At 39.1% G+C, this 24,155-nt stretch overlaps 1 protein-coding gene and 1 pseudogene across 2 annotated transcripts in view; one reads left to right on the forward strand and one right to left on the reverse strand.

Annotated features, from left to right (window-relative positions):
* Positions 1-10,568, forward strand: part of FBXL4 (F-box and leucine rich repeat protein 4) — a 65,059-nt gene extending 54,491 nt beyond the window's left edge. Inside the window, exons 8-9 of the mRNA XM_084765337.1 lie at positions 2,788-3,100; positions 10,042-10,568. Coding sequence (XP_084621463.1) covers positions 2,788-3,100; positions 10,042-10,205 — 477 coding nt within the window. The 3' untranslated portion in view covers positions 10,206-10,568. The remainder of the gene's footprint in view (positions 1-2,787; positions 3,101-10,041) is intronic.
* A 3,762-nt stretch (positions 10,569-14,330) lies between these two features.
* Positions 14,331-15,559, reverse strand: LOC311591992 (nucleophosmin-like; annotated as a pseudogene). The gene has a single exon. The product of its transcript is annotated as a nucleophosmin-like (transcript).
* Positions 15,560-24,155: the final 8,596 nt, after the last annotated feature.

A 24,155-nucleotide genomic window follows, 5' to 3' on the forward strand; every position in this document is an offset into this window, starting at 1 on the left:
AATATTCAATTATAAAAGAATGTGCATGTGAGAGTAGAGCTGGGGATTCCTAATCAAAATTAGGAAGTAGCACTGGTGTGTTCTCCCTTTGGGGTATTACTGCACTATTATTCCTTACAAAGAAATGGTTTGCTGATGCTTAACCCTTGCTTCCCAACCTTCCAGAATACCAAACTCACTTTCCTATAAGTGTAAACCCATTACACTTATTATGCCTTTTAACACAGGGTGGGGAGTGGGGCTGTCTGTAAAGAGGCTGTTTTTAATATGGAGCATGTGATTAGCAGTGAGATGCTGCTGCACTAGTCTATCTCGCTGTCATGCCTAGGCCCTCTTCTAGTTACTAGCACTCTCTGGAACCTCGGATTTTCCCCTCTAATTGGTGAAGAGACTGAAACAATTATTTTGAATAGATGAGTGGTTCTTCAATTTAAATTTTTAGGGGCTTGTTTTGTTTTTAGAGCACAAGTCTACTTTTGTTTACTTATTTTCCAATAGTTTACATTACCAAGAAATACAGTACCACACGAACTCATGTCCAGCAGTCTTAGCAGGGAGGTTGTTTCAGAATTTGGCAGCAACTGTGCCCACTTCCAGATTACTCTGGTTTTGCTTGGTTTACCGCCATGCTTTTCTGCTCTCTTTGCTTGATATACATAAGCACACCTCTTTCCCAAGGAGAGCTCAGCTCCGCCTCAAGCACAAGCAGCATCAGCTCTAAGAAGAGTTGTATGCCACCTTTCCCTTTGGAATTGTGCTTCAGCCAGAGCCCCAGGCGAATCAGCCTTGTAGAGCCGTATTCCCAGCACACATCCAGAGGCTCTGGGACACCATCCATATTCTGCCAACTTAAAGTGTTATTATCTGTTGTAGTAGAAAACAGTGGTCATGTAGGTAATAAAGCCCTATAGTAATCTGACGCTTGCTTTAATAACTCATTTCAGTCTTTCATCTTTAAAACATTTTATCAATTTTAAAACATTTATAAGCAAGCCTGCTGATGAAAATTAAGTAAAACCTACCAATGTAAACAGTTACTACAAGATTATTTCTCTTACCTGAAAATGGAGTGTAGAGGTAAACAATCCAGGCTGATTTTCCAGCTTGACTCCTCGTTCCTCTGAGAGGTCCAGAATCTTCTCTTAAAAACTGTACATTCACTCCTTTGACCTCAAGGTTAGGACTGGAACTCCGGCCATCTCCTTCCCATGTCAAACTGTAGGGAAGAGGCACAGTACTGTCCCATAAGGAATCTTTCGAGAAGTATGATGCCTCCTCAGATTTACTTCCTACTATCCAGAACTTACTAATATGGCACACTTCATAGCATGGGGAGCTAAGGAATATAGTCTGGATTCTGAGTAGTTGTGGGAGCAAGCAAAGCTGAGAGTAAAAGCAAAAACTTCAATGAGTGGGGTTCTGACTTCACTTTCTAGCCAGTCAGTCCCGGGAAGAGGAACAGATGTGTAGGAAGAGAACATATGTGATGCCCTGAGTACTCTACTTTCATAACTAGCTTCTACTGCTGTGATGTGCGGTCTGGTGGCTGATGGCCAGTTGGAAATATACTAGTTTCAATTTTTGTATTATTTAAATACCAAATTTTGAAGACTTAGTACCAAAAGACATAAAACATTGTGATAGCTTAATATTGCTAACATGTTGAAATAGTAGTGTTATAGTAGAGAAAATATATTATTGAAGTTAATTTTGTTTCTTTTGCTATTTAAAGAGTAACTAAAACCAGTCCATGTGTTCTTTGCATTTTTTGGTGTTTCCTGAAGTAATTTAAAGTTTCCTGGAACCTGCTTACACTTCCTTAGGCTTCCTGTTAACTGTTTGCCACTAGTGAAGTTAGCTGTCTTTCTAGGTCCTTGGTTCCTAGATGCTTATCCTCTATCAGGAAGTAAGTACTGGAGATTTTAGTCCCTGACAGTGGTTAGCATATTAGAGGTTAAAGTCCTTTTTTATTGTATGTTTAGTATGTAAATACTTACTTAACTTCAAACTACTGTCCTAATTAGTACTTTCAGCATTTCCACAGAGCTTTAGAGACTACCCAGGCACACACTTTTGTCAAGGAAAGGAAAAATACCTAGCTAAATACGTTAATCATATATAAGGTAGAAGAACCTAGGCCCTGTCAACAGGTAGCTGCGACAGTGTTAAAAATGGTAAGCACAAAAGGATAACACACAGCCTTCAGCTTGCTCACGAGAGACCGAGAACTGCTTTGTATTTTAATTCAGTAACATTCTGTCCACTTCTGTTAAATGGATTTTATGTGACTTTTTTTTTCTTTGTATATGTGAGTGTGCACTTATGTGAAGATGTGCATGCCCATACATGTGTAGACCAGAGGGTCATGGTTAACCAAAGGTTAATGTGGGCATCTTCCTCAGTAGTGCTTCACTTTATTTTTTGAGACAGCGTCTCTCAGTGAAACTAGAATTCACCCACCAAGCCCCAGTTACCAGCGTGTTTCTTCTTTCTCCAATGCTGTAATTACAGCGGCATCCTACCACAACTTAGGTTTTACATGGGCTCCAGGGATCACACTCATGTTCACATGACAAGCAGTTTATCTAATGAGTCATCTGCTTGGCTCAATACTCTTGCTTTTTATGAAATCACTGGGAGATGTAGGATGGATAAGCAAATGTGTATTAACAAGGAAACGGGTGTGTTTAATTTCTGAAAGCAATAATAAGAGATGATTTAAGATGTCCCAAACAGCTTATATGTCTGCATGTGACATGTAAAAGATTGGAATTGTCTGATTTCCAGATTGAAGACTATGATGTGATAGCCAGCGTGATAGGAGCCAAGTGTAAAAGCCTCCGGACTTTGGACCTGTGGAGATGCAAGAATATTACGGAAAATGGGATAGCAGAGTTGGCTTCTGGGTGTGCTCTTCTCGAGGAACTTGACCTTGGCTGGTGCCCCAGCCTTCAGAGCAGTACTGGGTGCTTCGCCAGGCTGGCACGTCAGCTCCCAAATTTGCAGAAACTCTTTCTTACCGCTAACAGGTCTGTGTGTGACACAGACATAGAGGAACTAGCATCTAATTGTACCAGATTACAGCAACTGGACATATTAGGTAAGGGTAAAATATATAAATATTTTAAACTTGCATACAAAATGATGGTTTTTAATGGAATTTTCATACCTATATATCATTTTACTTTATTCTTACTTCTTCCTTTCTCCCCAAAGTCCTTCTATTACACCATAGCTGTACTTGGCTCTTCTGGCTTCCTGGCTCTACTTTCCCTCAGACAGTACCTGCTTTTGCTTTCATGTCAAATGTATTGCGTTATTCTCCTCAGCTCCCCCCCCCCCCCCCACGCCCTGTGCTCCCTTAATGTCTCTTCTACTCCTGTCACAGGCTCCTTTCTACTAGCATCTGAACTCCTACTTAAACATGCACACATATGTATGAATGTAAGTCAAGAGTACATATATGAGAGGGAACCTGTGGTATTTGTCTATTATAATCTGGCTTATTTTACTTAGCATATTTCATTAGAGGCATCCATTTTCATACAAATCACATACATGTGATTATTTCATTTTTCTTCATAGCTGCATAAAATTACATTGCATATACTTACCAGAATATCTTCCTGCCTTGATCCACTGCTGGACACCTAGGCCAGTTCCTGTCACTGCTGTGAATAAGGCAGAATAAACATGGAGACGATGGTTTGAGTAGTGTAGCTGGGTCATATGGCAGTTCTACTTCAGCTTCTTGAGGAGGCTCAGTGGCTGGACCAGTTCACATTCTCAGGCAAAGAGCATAAGGGTCCCTCTTTCCTCACATCCGCATTGGCTGTCATGTGTTGTCATTTGTTTTCTTGATGATAGCTCTTCTTTTGGAGTGAGGGTGGGGTTAGATAGAAGCTCAAAGCAGTTGCCATCTGCATTTCCCTGATGGTTAAAGATTTTGAACACTTTTCTCAGATGTTTAGTGGATAATTCTTCTTTTGAGACTATCTGCTTAATGCATTAGCCCACTGATTAGATGGCTTCCTCTTTTGGTGCTTTTTGTGTGTTTCTGTATATGGGTTCTAAGCTCCTTTCCAATGTACAGTTGGAAATGATTTCCCTCATTTTGTTTTCTTTGTTTTTGTGTTTTTCTCCATATTAATTTTTATTATCATTGTAATTTATTCAGATTACATCCCTATTGTTATCCTCTCACTTGTGTCTTCCCTTTCCCACCTTCCCTCCCTCATTTGCTCTTTTCCCCTCCCCTAGACCTCTGTCAGAAGGGGCCCTCTTCCTTTCAGGTCCCATCTAGATAGCCTGCTTCCCCTTCCTCTGTGTGACTCCTGGGCTCCCTAGTAGTCGAGTGGGAAGTGATCATATTGGGGGCACCAGAGTTCATGGCAGAGGCAGTCCCCACTCTCCTCACAACCATGGAGAATGAGCTGTCCATTGGCTAGATCTGACCAGGGGGTCTAGGTTTACTGCATGCATTGTGCTTGGTTGGTAAAACACTTTGTGCAGGCCCCCATGGGTCCAGATCCACCAGCCTTGATGGTCTCCTTATGGGGCTCCTAAGCCCTCTGGGTCCTTCCATCCCCCGATTCTTTCATACCACTCTCACCGGGAGTCCAGCAGCAAGTCCCAGCATATGTGCTGATTCCTTGCTGAGTGGAGACTCTCAGAGGACATCTATTTTGAGCTAATATCCACTTATAAATGAGTATAGACCATGGGTGTCTTTCTGGGTCTGGGTTACCTCATTCAGGATGATCATTTCTAGCTCCATCCATTTGCCTGCAAATTTCAAGATTTCCTTTTTTTTTTTTTTAAATAGCTGAATAGTATTCAATTGTGTAAATGTAACACAGTTTCTTTATCCATTCTTCATTTGAGGGACATATAGGTTGTTCCAATTTTGGCTATTACGAATAAGGCTACTATTCTAGTCTACTTTCATTTTCTTCAGATACATAGCTGGTCTTCCCAGAATCATTTATTGAATAGGGTTCTTTCTAATGTATATTTTTGGTATGTGTTGCAAAAAATTATGTGGATTTATTTAATAGATATTCTACCCCATTGGTTAGTGTCCTGCTTGCTTTGTGTTGTTGTGATTAAAAACTATGCCCAGAAACAACTTGGGAGGAAAGGTTTATTTCATGTTATAACTCTTAGTTTACAGTCCATTACTGAGGGAAGTCAGGACAGTAACTCAAGCAGCAACCTGCAGGCCTAAACCGGAGCAGAGACTATTGAGAGCAGAAACCACTCTTTCTTGTGGTTTTCTTTAAAACCCAGATCATCTTCCCAGAGGTACCAGAACCCACAGTGAGCTAGGCCTATCCACATCAGTCATTTTTTAATACAGAAAAAATGTCTCCATAGATTTGCCTCCATGTCAGTCTGACTGAGGCAATCCCTCAATTGACATTTCTGCCTTCCACATTTGTCTATGTTTGTGTCAAGTTGACAAAACCCAACAAGCACAGTGTGTGTGTGTGTGTGTGTGTGTGTGTGTGTGTGTGTGTGTGTGTGTGTGTACTAGTACCATGCCAATTTGCTACTGTGGTTCTGTAATGTAGCTTGAGACTAGGTATTATATCCAAAACATTGCTCTTTTCCTCAGGATTGGCTTTTTTTCCCCTTTGGTCTTTTAAAATTCTATATAAACTTTAGGATATTGTTTCTATTTATTTAAAGAATGTGACTGGAATTTGGATGAAAATTGCATTATGTTGTATTTTTGTAATATTTAGCACCTCTGATCTTAAATACAATTGTGTATTCTGCTACTTTGCAGAAAGTATTTATCAGATATAGCTAATGGAATTCTTGTGGAATCATTTGGGTCTTTTAAGGATAGGACCATGTCTGCTGTAAAAAGGTTATTTTGACTTCTTTCCTATTTGTATCCTCTTTTTTGTCTAGCTAACACTTTAAATCCTTTAGTAGCTAAGCAATGCTATATTGAATAAAGGTAGTGAGAGTGAACACCTTTGTTTCATTTCTGGTTTTGAAGAAATTCTTTTGAGTTTTTCCTCATTTACTATATTTTTGGCCTTAGGTTTGTTGTATATAGCCTTTATTATGGTGATATGTTTCTTCTGTTTATAGTTTATTTAGGACTTTGATCATGAAGGGATATTGAACTTTATCAAAGATCTATTTTATGTTTATTGTGGTGATCATGTTATTTTCTTTTCCTTTAGTCTATTTGTGTTTCAAATTTGTTGATTTGCAGAATTTGAACTAGCCTTGAATTCCTGAGATGAAACCACCCGAGACATGGTGTATAATTTTAAAAATATGTTCTTTAATATAATTTGGAAGAATTTGGGGTTGTATGTAAGGATGGATTTGTTTTGGAGGTATATGTTCTTGCATGTAGAAAACAGAAGCCATTATTAAGTAGCTTCCCCCAAGCACTTCTCTGTCTTACTTTTTGAGGCAGGATGTCAACACCTGGAGCTCAGTTGGTTTGGCTAAGCTGACTGGCCATTGAGCTCTAGGGATTTGCCTATCTCCACCCCAAAACTCAACTACCATCACTTTCCCTATTTCCTCAATCCACCTCCATCCCTGGTGTTGGAGTGACAGATAGGTACTGTTATGCCAGGCTTTGTGTGGTTATGGGAGGTCCCTTTCTGGGAAGACTTTTTCTTATTAATATTTCAATCTTCTTGTTATATATCTAAATTGCTTATATATTCTTGATTTAATTTTGATACATCATGTATGTCTAGGAATTTGTCAGTTTCTTCTGGATCTTCCTTTTCTTAAAAATTTCCTAAGCATTCTCTAGTGTTCTTGGTTTTAACTGGAATCTACTTCAACTTCCATTTTCATTGTTGATTCTAAGTATTGTTATTTTAGTTTCCATTCATTTCTATCTTGATCTCTACTATTCTTGGTACCTACCACTTTTGAGTGTATCTACTAAGGAAGGCATCAGTGTATCAATACATTATTTGCTTAAGGGATCTGTTTTAATGTGAAATATGGGATATTTAAACTTTCCTCTTAGAACTACCTGATCTGTTTTTCAAGGTCCTGGTATTTTGTGCTTTAAATTTCATTTGATGATAGAAAATATAAAAATTGTTTTCCTTGATTTATTCAGTGACTTATTTATCACTCAAAAGTCCACAAGAATTTGTATAGTTTCTCTTGCTGTTGATTCTAGTTTTTTTCCACCGTGATGAAGTGGGGAAGTATTTCAGTCCTATATATTTGTTAATACTTTCTTTGTGGCCTAGTGTGTGACTACCTCTAGATGGTTCCATGGGCTGATGAGAAGACCGTCTTCTATTGCTTCTAGTTGGAAGAGTCTGTAGTAATCAATTAAATTGATCTGTTAAAAGTCAGAAATTTTGTTGTTGAGTTTTAATTTGGCCTAACTAAAGATGAGAGGACACAACATTAGAGGAAAGTGGTTTTCCTTTGTTAGTAGGTGTCAGTTGCAAATATCTTTAGCTTAGAGGTAGGAGCTTCCCTCTCAGTGCTGGACCCCATTTGCCTTGAATCTGCGGAGGTTTTGTGCATGTGTGTGTGTGTGTGTGTGTGTGTGTGTGTGTGTGTGTGTGTGTTGCCACAGTCTGTCCCCTTCCTGTCCTACATGTTCCTCCTACCCCTGTTCCCTGCACACATCAGTGTGTATTTGCAAAGATATATTCTTCCCTCTGGTTATGCCTTTTCTTTTCTCATAAAAGCCACCCCTGCTTCTCTGGGCACACAGCCAAACATAACAGTGCCAGCCCAGCTTTCTGTGTCCTTGGGAATTGGGAATTGGTATTTATGGACAGTGAAGGCTTTGCCAAATCCCAATTCCTGGGAGAATCTGGGGCAGGTTTAACTTGGAGCCAGGTGCAAACAGGTGGCAGGAAATTCCTTATAATTACAGCACTGGACACCATGAGAGTAATGACTGGGGAAAGGAGTTACACAGAACGAGCTTTGTGTTATCTTGGTCTGGAGTGTAGATTCCTATAGAGCACTTCCTTAGTGTACACAAGCCTCCAGGTTTGATCTCTACACTACATAAACAAATTTACTCAAGTCAACATGCCTCTGTTGGTATATGTGCATGGATGTTATGATAGTGATTGTTTCCCCCAGAAAATTGTAATTAAACCAGGGTATATTTTATAAAATACCATCAAAGTATGATTTTAGTGAAAAGCTGCTTTATAAGAGTATCTCTTAGAAGTATATAATATTTGTCATTTATTAAGTGCCTGTCATATATTAGATGCTTTTCATAACTTACTAAATTTAGCTTCTAGTTGGATATCCTACTCCAAATTGAACACAGGCAGAAATCACCTTTCATCCTTTATCTGTTTTTCAGCCACCCACTATAAGATAGTTAGTTGTAATGCACATATAGGTAGATAGTGGGTGAATAGGTGGGTGGATGAATGGCAGGTGGGTGGATGAATGGCAGGTGGGTGGATGAATGGCAGGTGGGTGGATGAATGGGAGGTGGGTGGATGAATGGGAGGTGGGTGGATGAATGGGAGGTGGGTGGATGAATGGCAGGTGGGTGGATGAATGGGAGGTGGGTGGATGAATGGGAGGTGGGTGGATGAATGGGAGGTGGGTGGATGAATGGCAGGTGGGTGGATGAATGGCAGGTGGGTGGATGAATGGCAGGTGGGTGGATGAATGGCAGGTGGGTGGATGAATGGCAGGTGGGTGGATGAATGGGAGGTGGGTGGATGAATGGCAGGTGGGTGGATGAATGGCAGGTGGGTGGATGAATGGGCAGGTGGGTGGATGAATGGCAGGTGGGTGGATGAATGGGAGGTGGGTGGATGAATGGGAGGTGGGTGGATGAATGGGCAGGTGGGTGGATGAATGGGAGGTGGGTGGATGAATGGGCAGGTGGGTGGATGAATGGGAGGTGGGTGGATGAATGGGAGGTGGGTGGATGAATGGGAGGTGGGTGGATGAATGGGCAGGTGGGTGGATGAATGGGCAGGTGGGTGGATGAATGGGCAGGTGGGTGGATGAATGGGAGGTGGGTGGATGAATGGGCAGGTGGGTGGATGAATGGGAGGTGGGTGGATGAATGGGCAGGTGGGTGGATGAATGGGCAGGTGGGTGGATGAATGGGAGGTGGGTGGATGAATGGGCAGGTGGCTGGATGAATGGGCAGATGGGTGGATGAATGGGCAGATGGGTGGATGAATGGGCAGGTGGGTGGATGAATGGGCAGGTGGGTGGATGAATGGGAGGTGGGTGGATGAATGGGCAGGTGGCTGGATGAATGGGCAGGTGGGTGGATGAATGGGCAGGTGGGTGGATGAATGGGCAGGTGGGTGGATGAATGGGAGGTGGGTGGATGAATGGGCAGGTGGGTGGATGAATGGGAGGTGGGTGGATGAATGGGCAGGTGGCTGGATGAATGGGCAGGTGGCTGGATGAATGGGCAGGTGGCTGGATGAACTGTAGACGATGGACAACAGGTAGAATCCAGTATATATTCTGAAGTAGAAAAAACTAGTAAGTGAAGATATGAAAAAAAAAGATAGTGAGTTGTGTTGTGTTGTGTTGTTTATTTTATGTCCGGTGAGTAGCTCCCTAAGGCAGATGGGTCACACTCATCTTTCCATTCCCAGACCTAAAACAGATGCTCAAGACTGTTAGGATAGTTGCTAAGTTGTAATTGGAGGGTGAATTATCAGCATGGCTGCCTAATGGGCACTACATGAGTTGCCCGTGAGTTAAATAAGGTTAGTAAGGTGAGATGTGGATTGCCTTTTGCACTGGGGTGATGAAGTACTAAGTGAGGGGACAATCAGAAGGTGTGAAAGTAGCAATGGAAGTGATAGATAGAAGAGAATTGGCAAGGCTCCGATGCTCATTGCCAAATTGTCTGAGAATAATCAGTTTTTCTATTGTTAAGCAAAACCATTTAATATATAAAGAATTTTGTCTTAAAAATGCTTTGTTTTAAAAGTTTGTTTACTTTACATACACTTAAAATGATTTAAATAAAGGAACTCGATATTAGGTTGTTTTTATAGATGCTTTTTTTTTTTTAAACAGGAACAAGAATGGTGAGCCCAGCATCCTTGAGAAAACTCCTGGAATCCTGCAAAGATCTTTCACTACTTGATGTGTCCTTCTGTTCCCAGATTGATAACAGGGCCGTGTTAGAACTCAATGCCAGCTTTCCAAAAGTATTCATAAAAAAGAGCTTTACTCAGTGAACTACGTGTCCTGTCATTACAATCATGCTTTGATGGGTTTATTTGGGAGATGGCTTTGTTTAGTTTAGTTTTTATACTAGTAAGAATTAAGACATTTGTAGAATTTAAAGGAAAATGTAAAATTACCCACTAAATCATGTAAAAATGTAAAGAAAATTCTTTAAAATATCACAGGGACTTTTCTTTAGGAATGTGTGAATCATGAATGTTACTCCCCATTATGTTGATCAGTGGTATGCTTTAATCCGTAATTGTATGTTAAAGGAATAATATGGAAATATTACAATTTATTTTAAGAGAGTACATTGAACAATAAAATAGTCATAATATTTATGAAAAAATAAAGTTGGTTTTGTGCATCTTTCTTTGTAATGAATCTTTATTAAGCCATATAAGCTGGCAAGTTCTTTTGTTTGGTGTATACAAAATTGGGAGAGGCAGTTGGGAGTGCAGACACTGAGGATATAGTCCAGATTCACGGTGCTTACCTAGCACCAGCACACCAAATGAGTAAGTGAAAAATCGATTGTAGAGACTTGTTTTGCCCAAGACTACTATTTTTTAATGTAATCTGGGTTTTGTTGTCATTCTTTAGTTATTTATTTGAGACAAGGCTTTGTATGTAGCCCAGGCTAGCCTTGAATTCAACATCATCAGGCTACTTAAACTCCCAAAGGAGATTTTTTAAAGCTTATATATTAATTGTTCAGCTGGAAAATTATTAGTTTTTGCACTTCTGTCTGCATTTTTCTTTGACTGCTGGATATGTGAAAGCACAGACATATTCAAGTACCAGAGTTAAACTAGCTCAAGTAGTTTTCCAACTGCTGAGGAGAAGCCTGACATACTCACCATGCAGGCTTCAGGCCTCTCAGTTGTGTGTATAACAACGTATATGTGGGTTTCATTTATATTTTTTTCTGACTCAAAACTTAAGTAATTAGAATTCAGCTGCAGTTCAGGGTCAGGAGGAGGAGAGGGAAAATTTGCTACATAATGAATTGATTGAATTCTCCTCTTTAGAAAGTAGACAGAAATGCTTTGTGGCATTCGGGGGCTCTATTAACCCTGTAGTATAACAGAGTTTTTCTACCCAACACAGAAATATGATATTCTAACATCGATGGTCCTTGCAGTAATCCCGTAGGTCTGTGTTGTTTGAGTATCTGCTTAATTGCACTTTCATTTAAAATGCTGTTTCTGTGTTTTCACTGCCTGCTTCTCAGTTGCTCGTGAGTTGAATGAGGCAGACACTACGTTGGACAATGTGGATGTAGAAAATTCTCATACTTGCAGGAAGCTTTTTGGATAGCAATAATTGGAAGTTTCTCATAGCATAAATTCATTTACAAAAAACCACATTAGCAGATAGTATCTCCAGGCAATTTTTAAGATACTCTCACTAGTACATACATTATTTTTTGTTCAAAGGTGTTAGTAAATTCATACATGAGCAAATGGCAGGCATTCACCATATGTTTATTTAACAAGGAATGTATATATTTTGAGTTGTCACATTTTAAAAGTGTGAATATCATACATTACTACTACACTGTTTTTCCTATTTAGACTATAAAGAATGTAATAGTAAACTTAAAGCAAAATATTATCACACTCTATATTGAAAAGAGAGACATGAGAATGACCATCCTGTGTGAGCTGCAGTGTGCTCTGCCTGGTCTTCTGTTTGATCAAAGTAAGGAATGGTGGGGAACGGCTTGATTAACTTCCACTTTCATGCTCCAGGACTTCATTTTCTCATACATGTCTGCATGGATGTAAACATTTCTAGTGTTTTTTCCAATGAGGAGGAACTGTATGATTTATTACAAACTTTTATCTTGAACTAGAAGATTACCTTCACTAAATACTTACTTACCTTGTGCCAGTGACTGTACCAAGTTTGCATTTGCTAACTCACTTCATCCTTACTCTAACCCAATCAAATTGATGGCATCACTTACCTATATCTACAAGTGCGAAAACTGCAGCAGAGCAACTTTGATGAATTCTGGTGACAAAGCCATCATGAAAACCCCAATCATACACTTGATACCCTATGAGCATATACAGGGGGAGGAAGTCCCCTCAGTCACAGTCATAGGGGAGGGGAGTAAGGGGAAAATGGAGGCAGGGAGGAATGGAAGGATACAAGGGATGGGATAACAATTTAGATGTAATATGAATAAATTAATAAAATATATTTTTAAGAAGGGAACAAAGAGCAGAGAACCTACAGAAGAAAAAAAAAAAGAAAGAAAAGAAAACCCTGATTATTTAATCTGTGCTTTTTTTGTCAGTGATCCACGTGGCTTCTGTCCTAGAACTGAGGCCTGGGAACCTGTTGAAGGGCTACCCAGTGACTGGGAGGCTTTGATAGCTAAGAAGCAAAATTGAAAACCTTTTTGCAACCAGGCTCTACTAATGACAGCTTAAATACATTATGGGGAGATTTCACTTAACTGAGATTCAGAGTGTCCTAACATCCAATTTAATTACAGGGACTAAGGATGGTAGTTCAGTGGTAAAGAACTTGCCTGACGTGCGAGTTCTGATGTTCAGCCCCCAGCACATATACACCACCTAGACACACACAAACTCCATAAGAGTTTATCTCGTCTATAATAAGAACTGGTCTATAATAAGAATTTGCATATAAATTTGCCTATGTTTGCAAATAGAGGTTGCCAAATATCTACACATTTAAGTGGGAAAAAAACTGTTTTTATGAAGCGCATTCATTACCTGGAATGAAGGCACTGATGAATTCTGGTTAGTTTTTGTTTTTCCCTCTTATGTTTCTTTTAGACTAATCACTTCCAGCTGAAGGTGGGGTAGAAGCCTCTATCACACGCTTAAGCAGATTTTCAAATTGGAAGTTGCCTTTGCGCTTGTATGAAGGCTCCTAACATGTTGATCAAACTAATCTAAACTACTTTAAACTGCTTTATGTGAGAGTACAGTTGATAGCACATGAAGCTATGAAGACCATTAGATGTCTAAGTATGTACCACATATAATACCCTATAGTTTTTGGTCAAATTCATGACAAAATACTATCAGATCTGTAGCAAAGGCTAAAATTTAAAAAAAGACAAAACTGTTCAGTATGATACTGAATGCCTCACTCATTCTTATAGTAGTTGAGGACGTATCAGCCTTGAGTTTAAAACAAACTGTCATAAAATTAGTAGTAAGCCAATTAACTGCTCTGTGGGAGGGTAAATAGGTTATTCATTGGTTAAACCTGAGAGAGCAGATACAAGTCCCGGCTCCCGGGTCCAGGAGCATGAGACTGGAGTGGGATATATTCCGAAAAGTAGCTGGTGATGAGTGACACTGGCAAACAAGCACAGGTTGTAAACGCCTTATATTTCATAAAGTTTAATCAACACTTTTTGTGCTGCCGTATCTCCAATGACAGCTGTTCACAGCTTCCACTGCAGGCTGAGTGGAATCCTTGTGTCTTAGAAAATATTCTTTCCTGCTCAATTGCTCCATATAAAAATTCAGAGACCACCCCTCTAGCCATTCGTTCCTGGCACTAATTCCTCAAATACAATATATTCCTTCATTCATCAATACCAAAGGGAAACAATTTCCCTTGTTTTTAATTACTATTACAGACTATTTGTATGCCTTAGTGTTCTCCATTCTTCAACTGTTCCTGCCAAAGTTAATTTAATAGTTAAGCAAGTCTATTCTGCACACATTTCATCTGATAAAATAAAAACGAAGTAGGTTACCACTGGCAACAGGCTTTTGTTGCTTTACTAATATTTAAGTCAGTTGGGTTGAAGTTTTCACCTTTTTATTATTGTATAGTCTGTTGTAATGATTACCATGTTTAAATTTTTCCTAACCACTAAAACCTGTGGATTAAAAATATACTGACGAAGCTGAGCATGGTGGAGTATGCCTTTAATCTGAGCTTGGGAGGCAGAGGCAGAGGCAGGCAGATCTCTGCTTGAGCCCAGCCTGTCCTACAAATCAAGTCTGGGACAGAGAAACCCTGTCTCTAAAAACCAAAATAGATAAAGGAACAAATTAATTATTAAATTATAAATAAATATCCCAAGGAGCGTTTTTTAAAGAAACAGTGCTACCTTATTAAAATACTGAGTTTATTTCACATGAATATTTTTGTCTCCCTACCATCTCCACATCTGACCACCACTATTACTATGTCCTATCATAACATTCCTTACATACTTAAAACCAAGTAAAGGGTGGAGGTCCATCCTTAAAAACTAAACAGGCGTTTTAGACAACACATTCTTGGCAACTGAACCTGGACAACATTTATCAAACACAGTAGGGAAAGTTCTCACTTTGCATTATAAAAAGGACAGCCACATATTAACTGTTACAGGAATGAAGCCAGAATATTTCAAACTGTTTAAACCATTTTCTTAAAGAGACTTCCTCCACTGTCAGAGATCTTGAATGGCCTCTTGGTCATCCAGAAGCAATTCTTCACCTAATTAATGAACTTGGCTTCCACTTTGGGAAGAAAGCCACCTTTTTCTATGCTTGCTTGCATTTTTGCCTTAATGTCTTCTACAGAGCTGGGTCCTTTCGGTGTTTTAGTCTTTTGATCATTTTTTGAAGGACTCTTGACCCTTTGATCTTGGTGTTGATGGTTTAAAATCTTTTCCATTTTGGTTTGATTTCTGTGCATTTTTTGCTACTTATCTCATGCAGATTTCTTTACTGGAACTTTTTCTTCAGTTTCCTCATAAAAATCATCCTCATTTTCTTCATCATCCTCATCTTCTTCATCATCATCATCAAGTTTGACTTTTTTCTGTGGGACCTTGTTACCACCTCCAGGGGCAGTTCAGGCATACTTAAGAGTTTTATATCTTCCTCATGTTCATCCTCAGACTCTGCATCTTCCTCTACAGCTACTAGGTGTTGTCCACTAATGTGCACAGGTCCTGAACCACACTTCAATCTTAAGACCACAGGTGGTGTAATTTCAAAGCCCCCAAGGGAAACCATTGGTTGTACAGACATTTTCAATGTTGCCAGTGTTACTTTAATTGGACTGCCTTCATAGTGCATTGCTTCTGCCTCTACGATGTGTAATTCATCGTTTGCCCCTTCCCATAAACTGACCTTTCTTAACGAGAACTGGTTTTTCATCATTTTCATCATTATCCACTTTAAAGTGATACTCTTTGTCAGTGTTTAGTTCACAACTGAAGAGGTAGTTCTAAGGCCTAAGAGGGCTCATGTCCATGTCCATTGAGTCTTCCATGAGGTGGAGGCGAGCACTTTGGTGTGAGTGAAGTAGGACAGAGAAAACTACCTACTGCTCCTTAGAACAGACACGCAGGACAGAATCATGCCAAGGACCCAAGGAACGTTTTTAAATTCTAACACAGCCATTGTTTCATTGCATGTTAAATGCTGAGCTTTACCATCTAATTTTATAACAAGATAATCTTTATTTTTCTATGCCTTAAACACATGGCACTTCAAGTTTACTGATTTTAAAAATTTGACATTATGGATACTAGTGCTGAAAGTGAAAAAACATTGTGCTCTGATGATCTGGGAGGAAGTCACAGTGCTGCAGATTGCAACTTGGTCATTGCAGCTTATAGTGTGCCAAGCAGCTGGGCAAAGGGGTCAAGAGCAGCACTGAAGTCTCCTTGACATCCCCTCACCTGTATCATTTGAATTTGAAAGCAGTGTTGAGCAACATGTAGGTGAGGGGTGTGATGGAGGTACAATAAACTTTTATTTGCAGCTAGAAAAACTAGAATTTCATAGTTTTCGTGTGTTACAGATTAGAAGAAGTTTTAATTTTATAGGTTTGTAGTTATTTAACTTGTGAATCAGTATTCCCTAGGATAATCTTGGCTTTTGTTTTTGTTTTATTTAGGACAAGGTCTCATTGTATAGTCTAGGCTAGCTTTACACAAGTAATCTGCCTTAGCTTCTTCTGTGTCAAGATTAAATATGGTAACCACCGTGCCTTACCTTTTCCTAGGATAGTGTTTTCACAATTTTTTACATTTCTCACAGTGTTAGAAAAAAATTAACATATTTACCATAATAAATAATTTTTTGTAGTTTTTAGTCATTAAAATTTGAAGACAAATGACTACTCAGCTTTTATGTACCTGCCAGTTTCGTAGTATTATTAGTGTTTAAACTAGAAAAGGAAAATTGATTAGGAAAGTATTTTATTTCTTTAGTGTTTGCCACCAATAAATTGAAGACTTAAAACTTGTATTTGCTGGTCCTTGATGTAGTTCCCGTCAAAACTGGGTAGGAGTATTGGCTTTCTCTCTCCTATGAAAGCTTGCATGGTGTCCTCTGATACCAGGAAAGCTAGTCCTTAGGAAAAAGACATTCAGGTTACTTCCAGCTCAAGTGTCTCTGGGCCCTGCATCTAAAGTACATGGTGTCTTCAGCCATGGGGACTTGATTTCCACCTTTGGGGCTCAACCAAGGGCAATAAGCAGTAGGCTTTATGTTTGGGAAGTCTCTTGGACAGTCCTGACCAACAATTCAAAGGAGGGCTTCTCTTGTCTGGTACTAGAGTTTTTTGTTATTCACTGTATAACCCTAAGGGTGTAGTAGTGGCACACATACTTTTATCCAACAGCTCTCTAAGTAAACTTAAGACCCATTCAACAGGGGGGAAATCATCCCTGATCCTGGAAACTAGCTAACTACCGTTTGCTAGTGAAGTCATGGATATTGGAGGAAAATCTACAACTATGTTACTAAACATATTCCCTAACAACAATCACAACGTTTGTCAGCTGGGCATGGTGGCGCACACCTGTAATCGCAGCACTCTGGGAGGCAGAGGCAGGCAGATCACTGTGACTTTGAGGTCATCCTGGTGTACAAAGTGAGTTCAGGACATTCAAGTCTACACAGAGAAAACCTGTCCTGTAAAACCAAAAAACCAACCAACCAACCAAACAAACAAACAAAAAAATAAAACCAAACCAAAACAAAAACCCATCCTTCTATCTGTAGATAAGCGTGGACTACCTCAGCGCTCAGCAAGGAAATTTGTCTTTACAACAGAAAGAGACTAAAACAAAAAAACCACAACCAATCAAAATGGAGAGTTGTGGAGCCCAGTCCCATATATAAAACCCACCCACTCCAAGGGTCCAGGGAACATCAAAGAAGAGGGGATAGAAAGATAGTAAGAGCCAGATCAGAGAGTTTGCTGTGAGATTGTGTCTCCTAGAAATGTCAGAAGCCACACCCATAAAGTCTCACCACCATGATTGTCTAAATATGAGCTGAGTAAAGATGATACCGATGCTCAAATGGATGGGAAAAAGCCACAAGATCACAACCCTACACAAAGTACAGACAACCAAGGAATGCTGAGAGCAGGAGAAATCATCTTCTGAAGGGAAGAGGATATCAATTGTCCAGTACCAAATGGTAAACCCTTAAAACATACATAAAAGTAACATTATACAGACTGAGAAAGATATCTAAGAATACATAGGTTGTGTATATACATATATATATATGTATATATACATATGTAATTATATATATATGCATGTAATAAAATTTAATGGGAAAAAAAGAGGTCATGAATTTGAAAGAACAAATAAGGGAAGGAAAGGAAAAGGAGAAATTTAATTATAATTTCAAAAAAATTTAAAAGCCTGTGTTTGTAAGTAAATGAACCAAACTAAGGAGAGTTATTACAATTACACATATCTCTTGGTAATGAATGTTTGGAGTTTAGTTTTACTTGAAGTTATAGAGAGTGTTAATGTTAGCAGACTTTTTAAAAATTTAAGCCAGTTATCAGCATTATATTTAGTTTCTTTTAGCACATGTGATGTGGTAGGTATAACTTGGCGACCACTCTGAAACTCTTGTCAGTGATACTTAAATACCAATTGCTGCCTTATTTGCATGCTAACTGTATATTGCTGTATTCCTAGGTGTCACTTGTCACACTGTTAGGAGAGCTAGCCTTCTGTCAAAGGTCATTACTTTAATCACAAATCATCATAGTTATATATTTTATATAAGCATTGGTAGGGTCCAAGGTTTTCCTTGACACCACAGACAGTACATTTGAGATACTTGATTATAAATGTGAATTTTGGATTTAAGGTTTTTGTATTTGACAGTTTTTGAAACGGAAAGGGTGTTTCTGTCAGAACTGACAATTTGACAGGGAGTTTTTCAATGTGTTTTGTAAAGTGATGTAAAAAGTGGCAACATCACTATAGAAACAATTGAGAATTGTTACAGCAACATCATCTTATGATGTGAAAACTTATAGTATATACAAATACACACTTCAGATGGAGGTAAGGCTCTGGGCAGATTTTATTTGTATAAAAATGCTCCTTCCTAATGGTTCCCATTGTGATGTGTATTTTGGAACAATGTGTCTCAGTCTCTCACTGCCTCACTTTTGACGCTGAATCCAGGACACTTCTGAATATAATGGAAATGTGTATCTCAGCCCTAATGGGTAAGACCCCAGCTTTTTGAACTGTGGGTCATGATATGTAACTGAGTGGAAGGTAGCACAATTTGACTACTGTGAAAAGTTTCCAAATGTGCAAACACCGATATTAATTCAAAATCAAGCGTGGTTTGAATCTTCAGTGCTTGTAGCACTGTTTCACCACGCTGCCTTGTGTAGTCCCTGCTGATTTAGCTCTGAACACACATGTGCACTTTGCCATACTAACCAGTGCCAACAAAAACTTCCTGGAACACCGTGGCTCAGATTCCAGACTGTTGTATATTGTGAGTCACAGTGTTTCATTTTGTTTTGTTTTTAGCTGTGCATAGGCATTTTCTGCTTATATAGAAAAAATGGCATAATTATGGACAATAAGTATTTTCAATTTTCTGTCATTTCTTAATATATAAGTACCAACCTAGTACAAGTTCCAGGACAGAGACAGAGAAACCCTATCTTGCAAAACTATAAATAAATAAATAAATAAATAAATATTTTAAAATAATCGGCTTTTAGTAATGTGGAAGATGATGCAGTATCAAATATTTGGCTCGGTTCTAATTCTTCATGTAAAAATAAGCATTCACATTCATCTTACTGGTATGTGACATTTGCTTTGTGACAAGTGTGAGATGTGTCAGCTCCTTTTAGTAAATAATAAAGTTGCTTACAGAGTAATTTTAAAATAAACTTATGATTTATTATCAATAAGGGTTTGACTTGTATACCTACTTTATATACCACTATGTGTGTGTGTGTGTGTGCGTGTGTGTGTGTGTGTGTGTGTGTGTGTGTGTGTGTGTGTATTATATACTTAGACTCATATAGAAATTTATGAAGTGCCAAGGAGTGACTATTGGAAAACTTTTTAGAAATGTTGATCTAGATGAGGGTAGCCACAGACTATGGAATGGCATTACTTGCATATGTGTGTTTTAAACTCTCTTTATGTTTGTCTGTCATAACGTAAACTTCACACTAGTTTTCAATGGGAAATTCCTTACACCTTGTTAGTGATTAAAACCTTCTGTAATTTGTGACCTTACCCAAAGGTTAAGGTTTCATGCAGTTGTCCTCTCTTTTTCCTGTTAGGGCTTGGAGATATAGCTTAGTTGTTAAGAGTGCTTACTGCTTCTGCAGAGGACTTGAGTTCAGATCCCAGCAACCACCTAACATCTCACAAACAGCTGTAACTCCAGTTCAGGAGAATATGACATCTTCTTCTGGCCTCCATGAGCACCAGGCAAGGGTGAACATACACACGTGTAGACAAACACTTACAGACGTTGCTGAGCAGCATTAAATGGTATAAATATTTAGGTATTCACTATTGTAACTTTTAAACAAATCTCTCAAAGACTATGCCTTGTTATTTTTTTAAAATAAAAATATTTTATGTATCAGTTAAGGTTTAAAAGTTGATTAAAATGTTAGAGATAATATCATTCTTAAAATATTAATCTTAGTTTGAGGCCAGCCTAGGCTACAGAGCAAGTTCCAAGACAGCCAGGGCTACACAGAGAAACCCTGTCTAGAAAACAAAACAAAACAGAAAACCCCTGGGTCGATGCCTGGGTCCAATACTAAGCAGAGCAAAAACAAACAAAAGAAAATAATATGACATTTCTCACCGACTCAGTAGCTAAGTTTGATTTTTATTCACATTTTTTTTTTTTTTTTTTTAGAGTTTAAGCCAAATCACAGCCTGAGAGTTGGGAGTGTCTAAGGGGGCCTCTGTCCCATCTGATAAATTTTACATCTCCATGTAGGATTTAGCTGTCAAGTTGCTTCAATTAGTAATTATGTCTTGTGTCCGACCATAGCTAATTCAATTGTCAATCAGTTGCCTGCTACTAGAAAAAGAAAAACACGATAAAGGTTGATTTTTTTGATTGATGACAGTTTTTAATGTTGAATGTGTAACATGACTTTTAAAGTACTGCAAAAAGAACCAAAATTTGTTTTTCTAAAGTTGAGGATCAAAGGAGAAGGACGATTCTTCTGAGAATAGTTTTTTTCCCCCAAAACAGACATACTTACGTGTGGTCACAAATGCTTATACATGTACAACTAATTCAGTATCCCCAGTAAGCATGCGTTTATTTTGTTAGGTCTTTTTGCATGGCAGGTTGTTTCTGCAGTGCTTTCTCTGGAATACTTAAGTGTTCCTGATCAGTCTATAGTAACGGCCAGAGACTGGTTAGCTCTGGCACAGCCTTCTTATTCGAGACATTTCAGCCTGCAGATACTGTAAGTAAAGTTCATGTTTTGTGAAATTCTGGTAACTTTCAAAAGTTATAAAATTAATTCTACCTAGTCAAGCCCCAAATAAATATTCCTAAGTCCTTATAATTGACAAAACTGAAAAGCTTTACAGCGTATAAGCGCAGCATGTATTCTTGGTGTCTGTAGTATTTGTATGGCCGCATGCAACTGCTCAACAAAGAGAAACCATGTTAGGATCCTGGAGGAATGCTATCTTTCTTTCGAATATGAACATCTTTCGGAATTCCACCTACACACAGCTTTCCAATGTCAAGGCCCTTGTTCCCTCTTCGGGGGTGCCTCAGTTTTCTCAGACCTGGACTCTGTGTAGGAGCTCTGGCACCTCACCGGACTGCATTACTCGGTGCCTTAAGTTCTTCCATGTTTTTTACAACCACTAGCATTAGTTGTCAATCCTCGGCCTGAAATCCCCTTTATAAACCAAGTTTGGCTGTTTTAAAAAACATTTTAAAACATTTAAATACCAAATGCTAAAGAAGCTGTGATGGTTGGGCTTGCTTGTCAAACACAGCTGGATCTGGGATCAACTGAGAGCTGCACCTCTCACTGGGTCGGTGAGGGTTTTCTTGGTAAAGGAGAAGGTCCTGCTGGCACCAGATATAAAGGGGTCAGAGAAAAAGGCGGTGCAGTGGCTGCTGGCACTGCCATCCTGTTCGCTGACATCAGAGCTGGCTACCACAGATCCCTATGCCTTCTGTTGGGAGCACAAAGGTCCTTGCTCCCACAGATCACAGGAAGCCAGGAATGTCAAGCATGAGGAGTTAGTTGTCTTTTTATAGAAAAGATGTGTAACCTGATCTTCTACCCGGAAGGCTGGGAATTGGAAGTAATTAATAGCCTGGTCATTTACTTTATCTGAAGGGCCAAGCCATATCAAACTCCTAGAACCAGAGTCAGAGATACTTAATAGTCTAGATGCCCTTAAATGATCTGTATAGCCAGGGGCTCCCCCAAGCTTCCACAACCAGGACTGGAAGTGGCTGATAGCCCAAATGACCGCTATGCTATCTGTATGACCAAAACCATGCCAGATCCTTCCCGAGGCTATTAAGCTAATACATGTAGCTTATCTCTAAACTAATCTTCTTGGTAGAAATGCCATGCACATTGAATGTTAATGTAATTATGCCTTCTTGTTTACTGGGGACTGTAATAGACCTGGAAACGTTCTCCCCCCCCCCCCCAAACTGTACTGTTTAAATATGCTTACAATAAGCCACCTGGTATCAGACTCCAGAAGGTTGATTGATACAGCCTGTCTAAGTTGGGAAGAACTGAGTTTTCTTTCTTGCCTCTGTGCTGATCACTTGGCTGCACACTGATAGCTTCAGGGACAGCCTTCATCACCAGATTGGAAATGCTCAGGCATTGTAGCCTCATGAACCGAGCAGATACCAGGTTCTCCGTCTCTCCAGCATTGAGATAGCCATTATTGGAACACCCAGTCTACATCCTGTTACTTAACCTAACAAATTCCCTTTTGTAATATTCCCTTTGTAACCATTGTATTTGTTCTGTTTTCCTCGAGAACCATGACTACGAATATTCTTTGTGGTATCAGACCTGGAGCCAGTGCCATACGTCTCACTATGTGGTTTTTAGGCCTTTGGTTTGTGGTAGAGTGCAGCTGTGAGCTACAAACACTAGAGACTTTCAAGCAGAGCTTGATGGACCATCCTGTGGGAACTTGGAAGACAGGGATGCTGAAAGAAACACGCACGTGGGAAGCAGAGGCACATGGGTCTTCATGAGTTTGAGGCAAGTGTGGCTCTATTTAAAAAGAAAAAAGGAAGGAAGAAAGGAAGGAAGGAAGGAAGGAAAATAAAACAAAGAAAAGAAAATGAGTAAATTGCAAACATTCATCACTCTCTGCTTCCTGGCTGGAAGTAATATGACCACTTCCTCACATTCATTTCAGCATGACAGCCCCACTATGCTCAACTGTACCTTCAAAGCATAAGCCAAAACAAACCCTTCTTTTCTTTAACTGCTCTTGTCTGTAACTAATACAGACTAAATTTCTGAAGCCTAATGTTCACCAATAAATGTGAACCAGCACATTATAGGAAAAAAGAAGCCCCAATGTGTAAGCTTGCCAGTTTTCGCTATGCGAGCACTCTCATGGCTGATTGGAAGCCATCTTTGATGAAGCCACCTAATGTTGAGGCATGATGAGATCACAACCGTTGCTCTTCTGAGTTGATATTAACTGGCTCCAGGTCACCACTGCCAATGAAATTCTTAAACATTCATCTCATAATTTCTGGGAAGAGCCATAAGAAGACAGGTGGCTTTGGGCAAGTGGTGGCATCATTGGTACTCAAGTGGCCCTTCAAAATTTCTGTAATCATTTGCCATTACCTATATTTGAAGAAAAAGAAAAAGAAAAATATTCTTAAACATGTTCAATAATTGTCTGAAGCAAATGAAGACTCTGAAGAGATGCTTTGAAAACTGTATGGGGAAACAAATCATTTTTGCTGAAATCTAACATAAATCATGAAAACTGACAGATCATTGTATGTTTGTGGGCTTGTAATTTTTTGTAAAAGCTCCTATATTTCCATTGTTTGAAAATTTTCATTGACTTTGAAAATTGTTTCCCTAGATAAATTGTGACATTTTCTTTCTACGTCTTGGTACAATTTTACATTATGGAATTGTCAGATAGATTCATTACTTCTGTTTCTAAACACAGAAGACCGTAATTCAAATATGTATCATGTACCAGGTTCTAAGCTACATAACAACACTCTATCACCAATGCATTTGGGGGGCACATTGATAATTGTACATTTTTATAACGATTTATTTATTTTATTATACAAGTGCTCTTGCTTTCATCCACATCATGTAAATATCTAATATGCAGGATATCTGATATAGGACCCCAAAGGAGTCACAACCCACAGGTTGAGAACCACAGTGGTTACTAAGTCTGCGTTGTGTTGGCTGAAGATCATGTGGCCAAACAGATCATTAGATTATCAGCTTCTTTTCTTGTAGGGAGTCAATATAAATGGCACATGAAGGCTTTGAGAGCCTGTACTTCTGAGCAAGAACAAGCCAGGTAGCACAGTGCACTGTGAGTGCTCCAGCTCACTCTAAGTAATCACAATATGTCAAGAACAAAGGAAATAACATTTTGATTTTTTAAATGTCTTTAATTGAGATTATAA

The sequence above is a fragment of the Acomys minous genome, assembly GCF_964271855.1.
Source record: "Acomys minous genome assembly, chromosome: 1".
NCBI lineage: Eukaryota > Metazoa > Chordata > Mammalia > Rodentia > Muridae > Acomys > Acomys minous.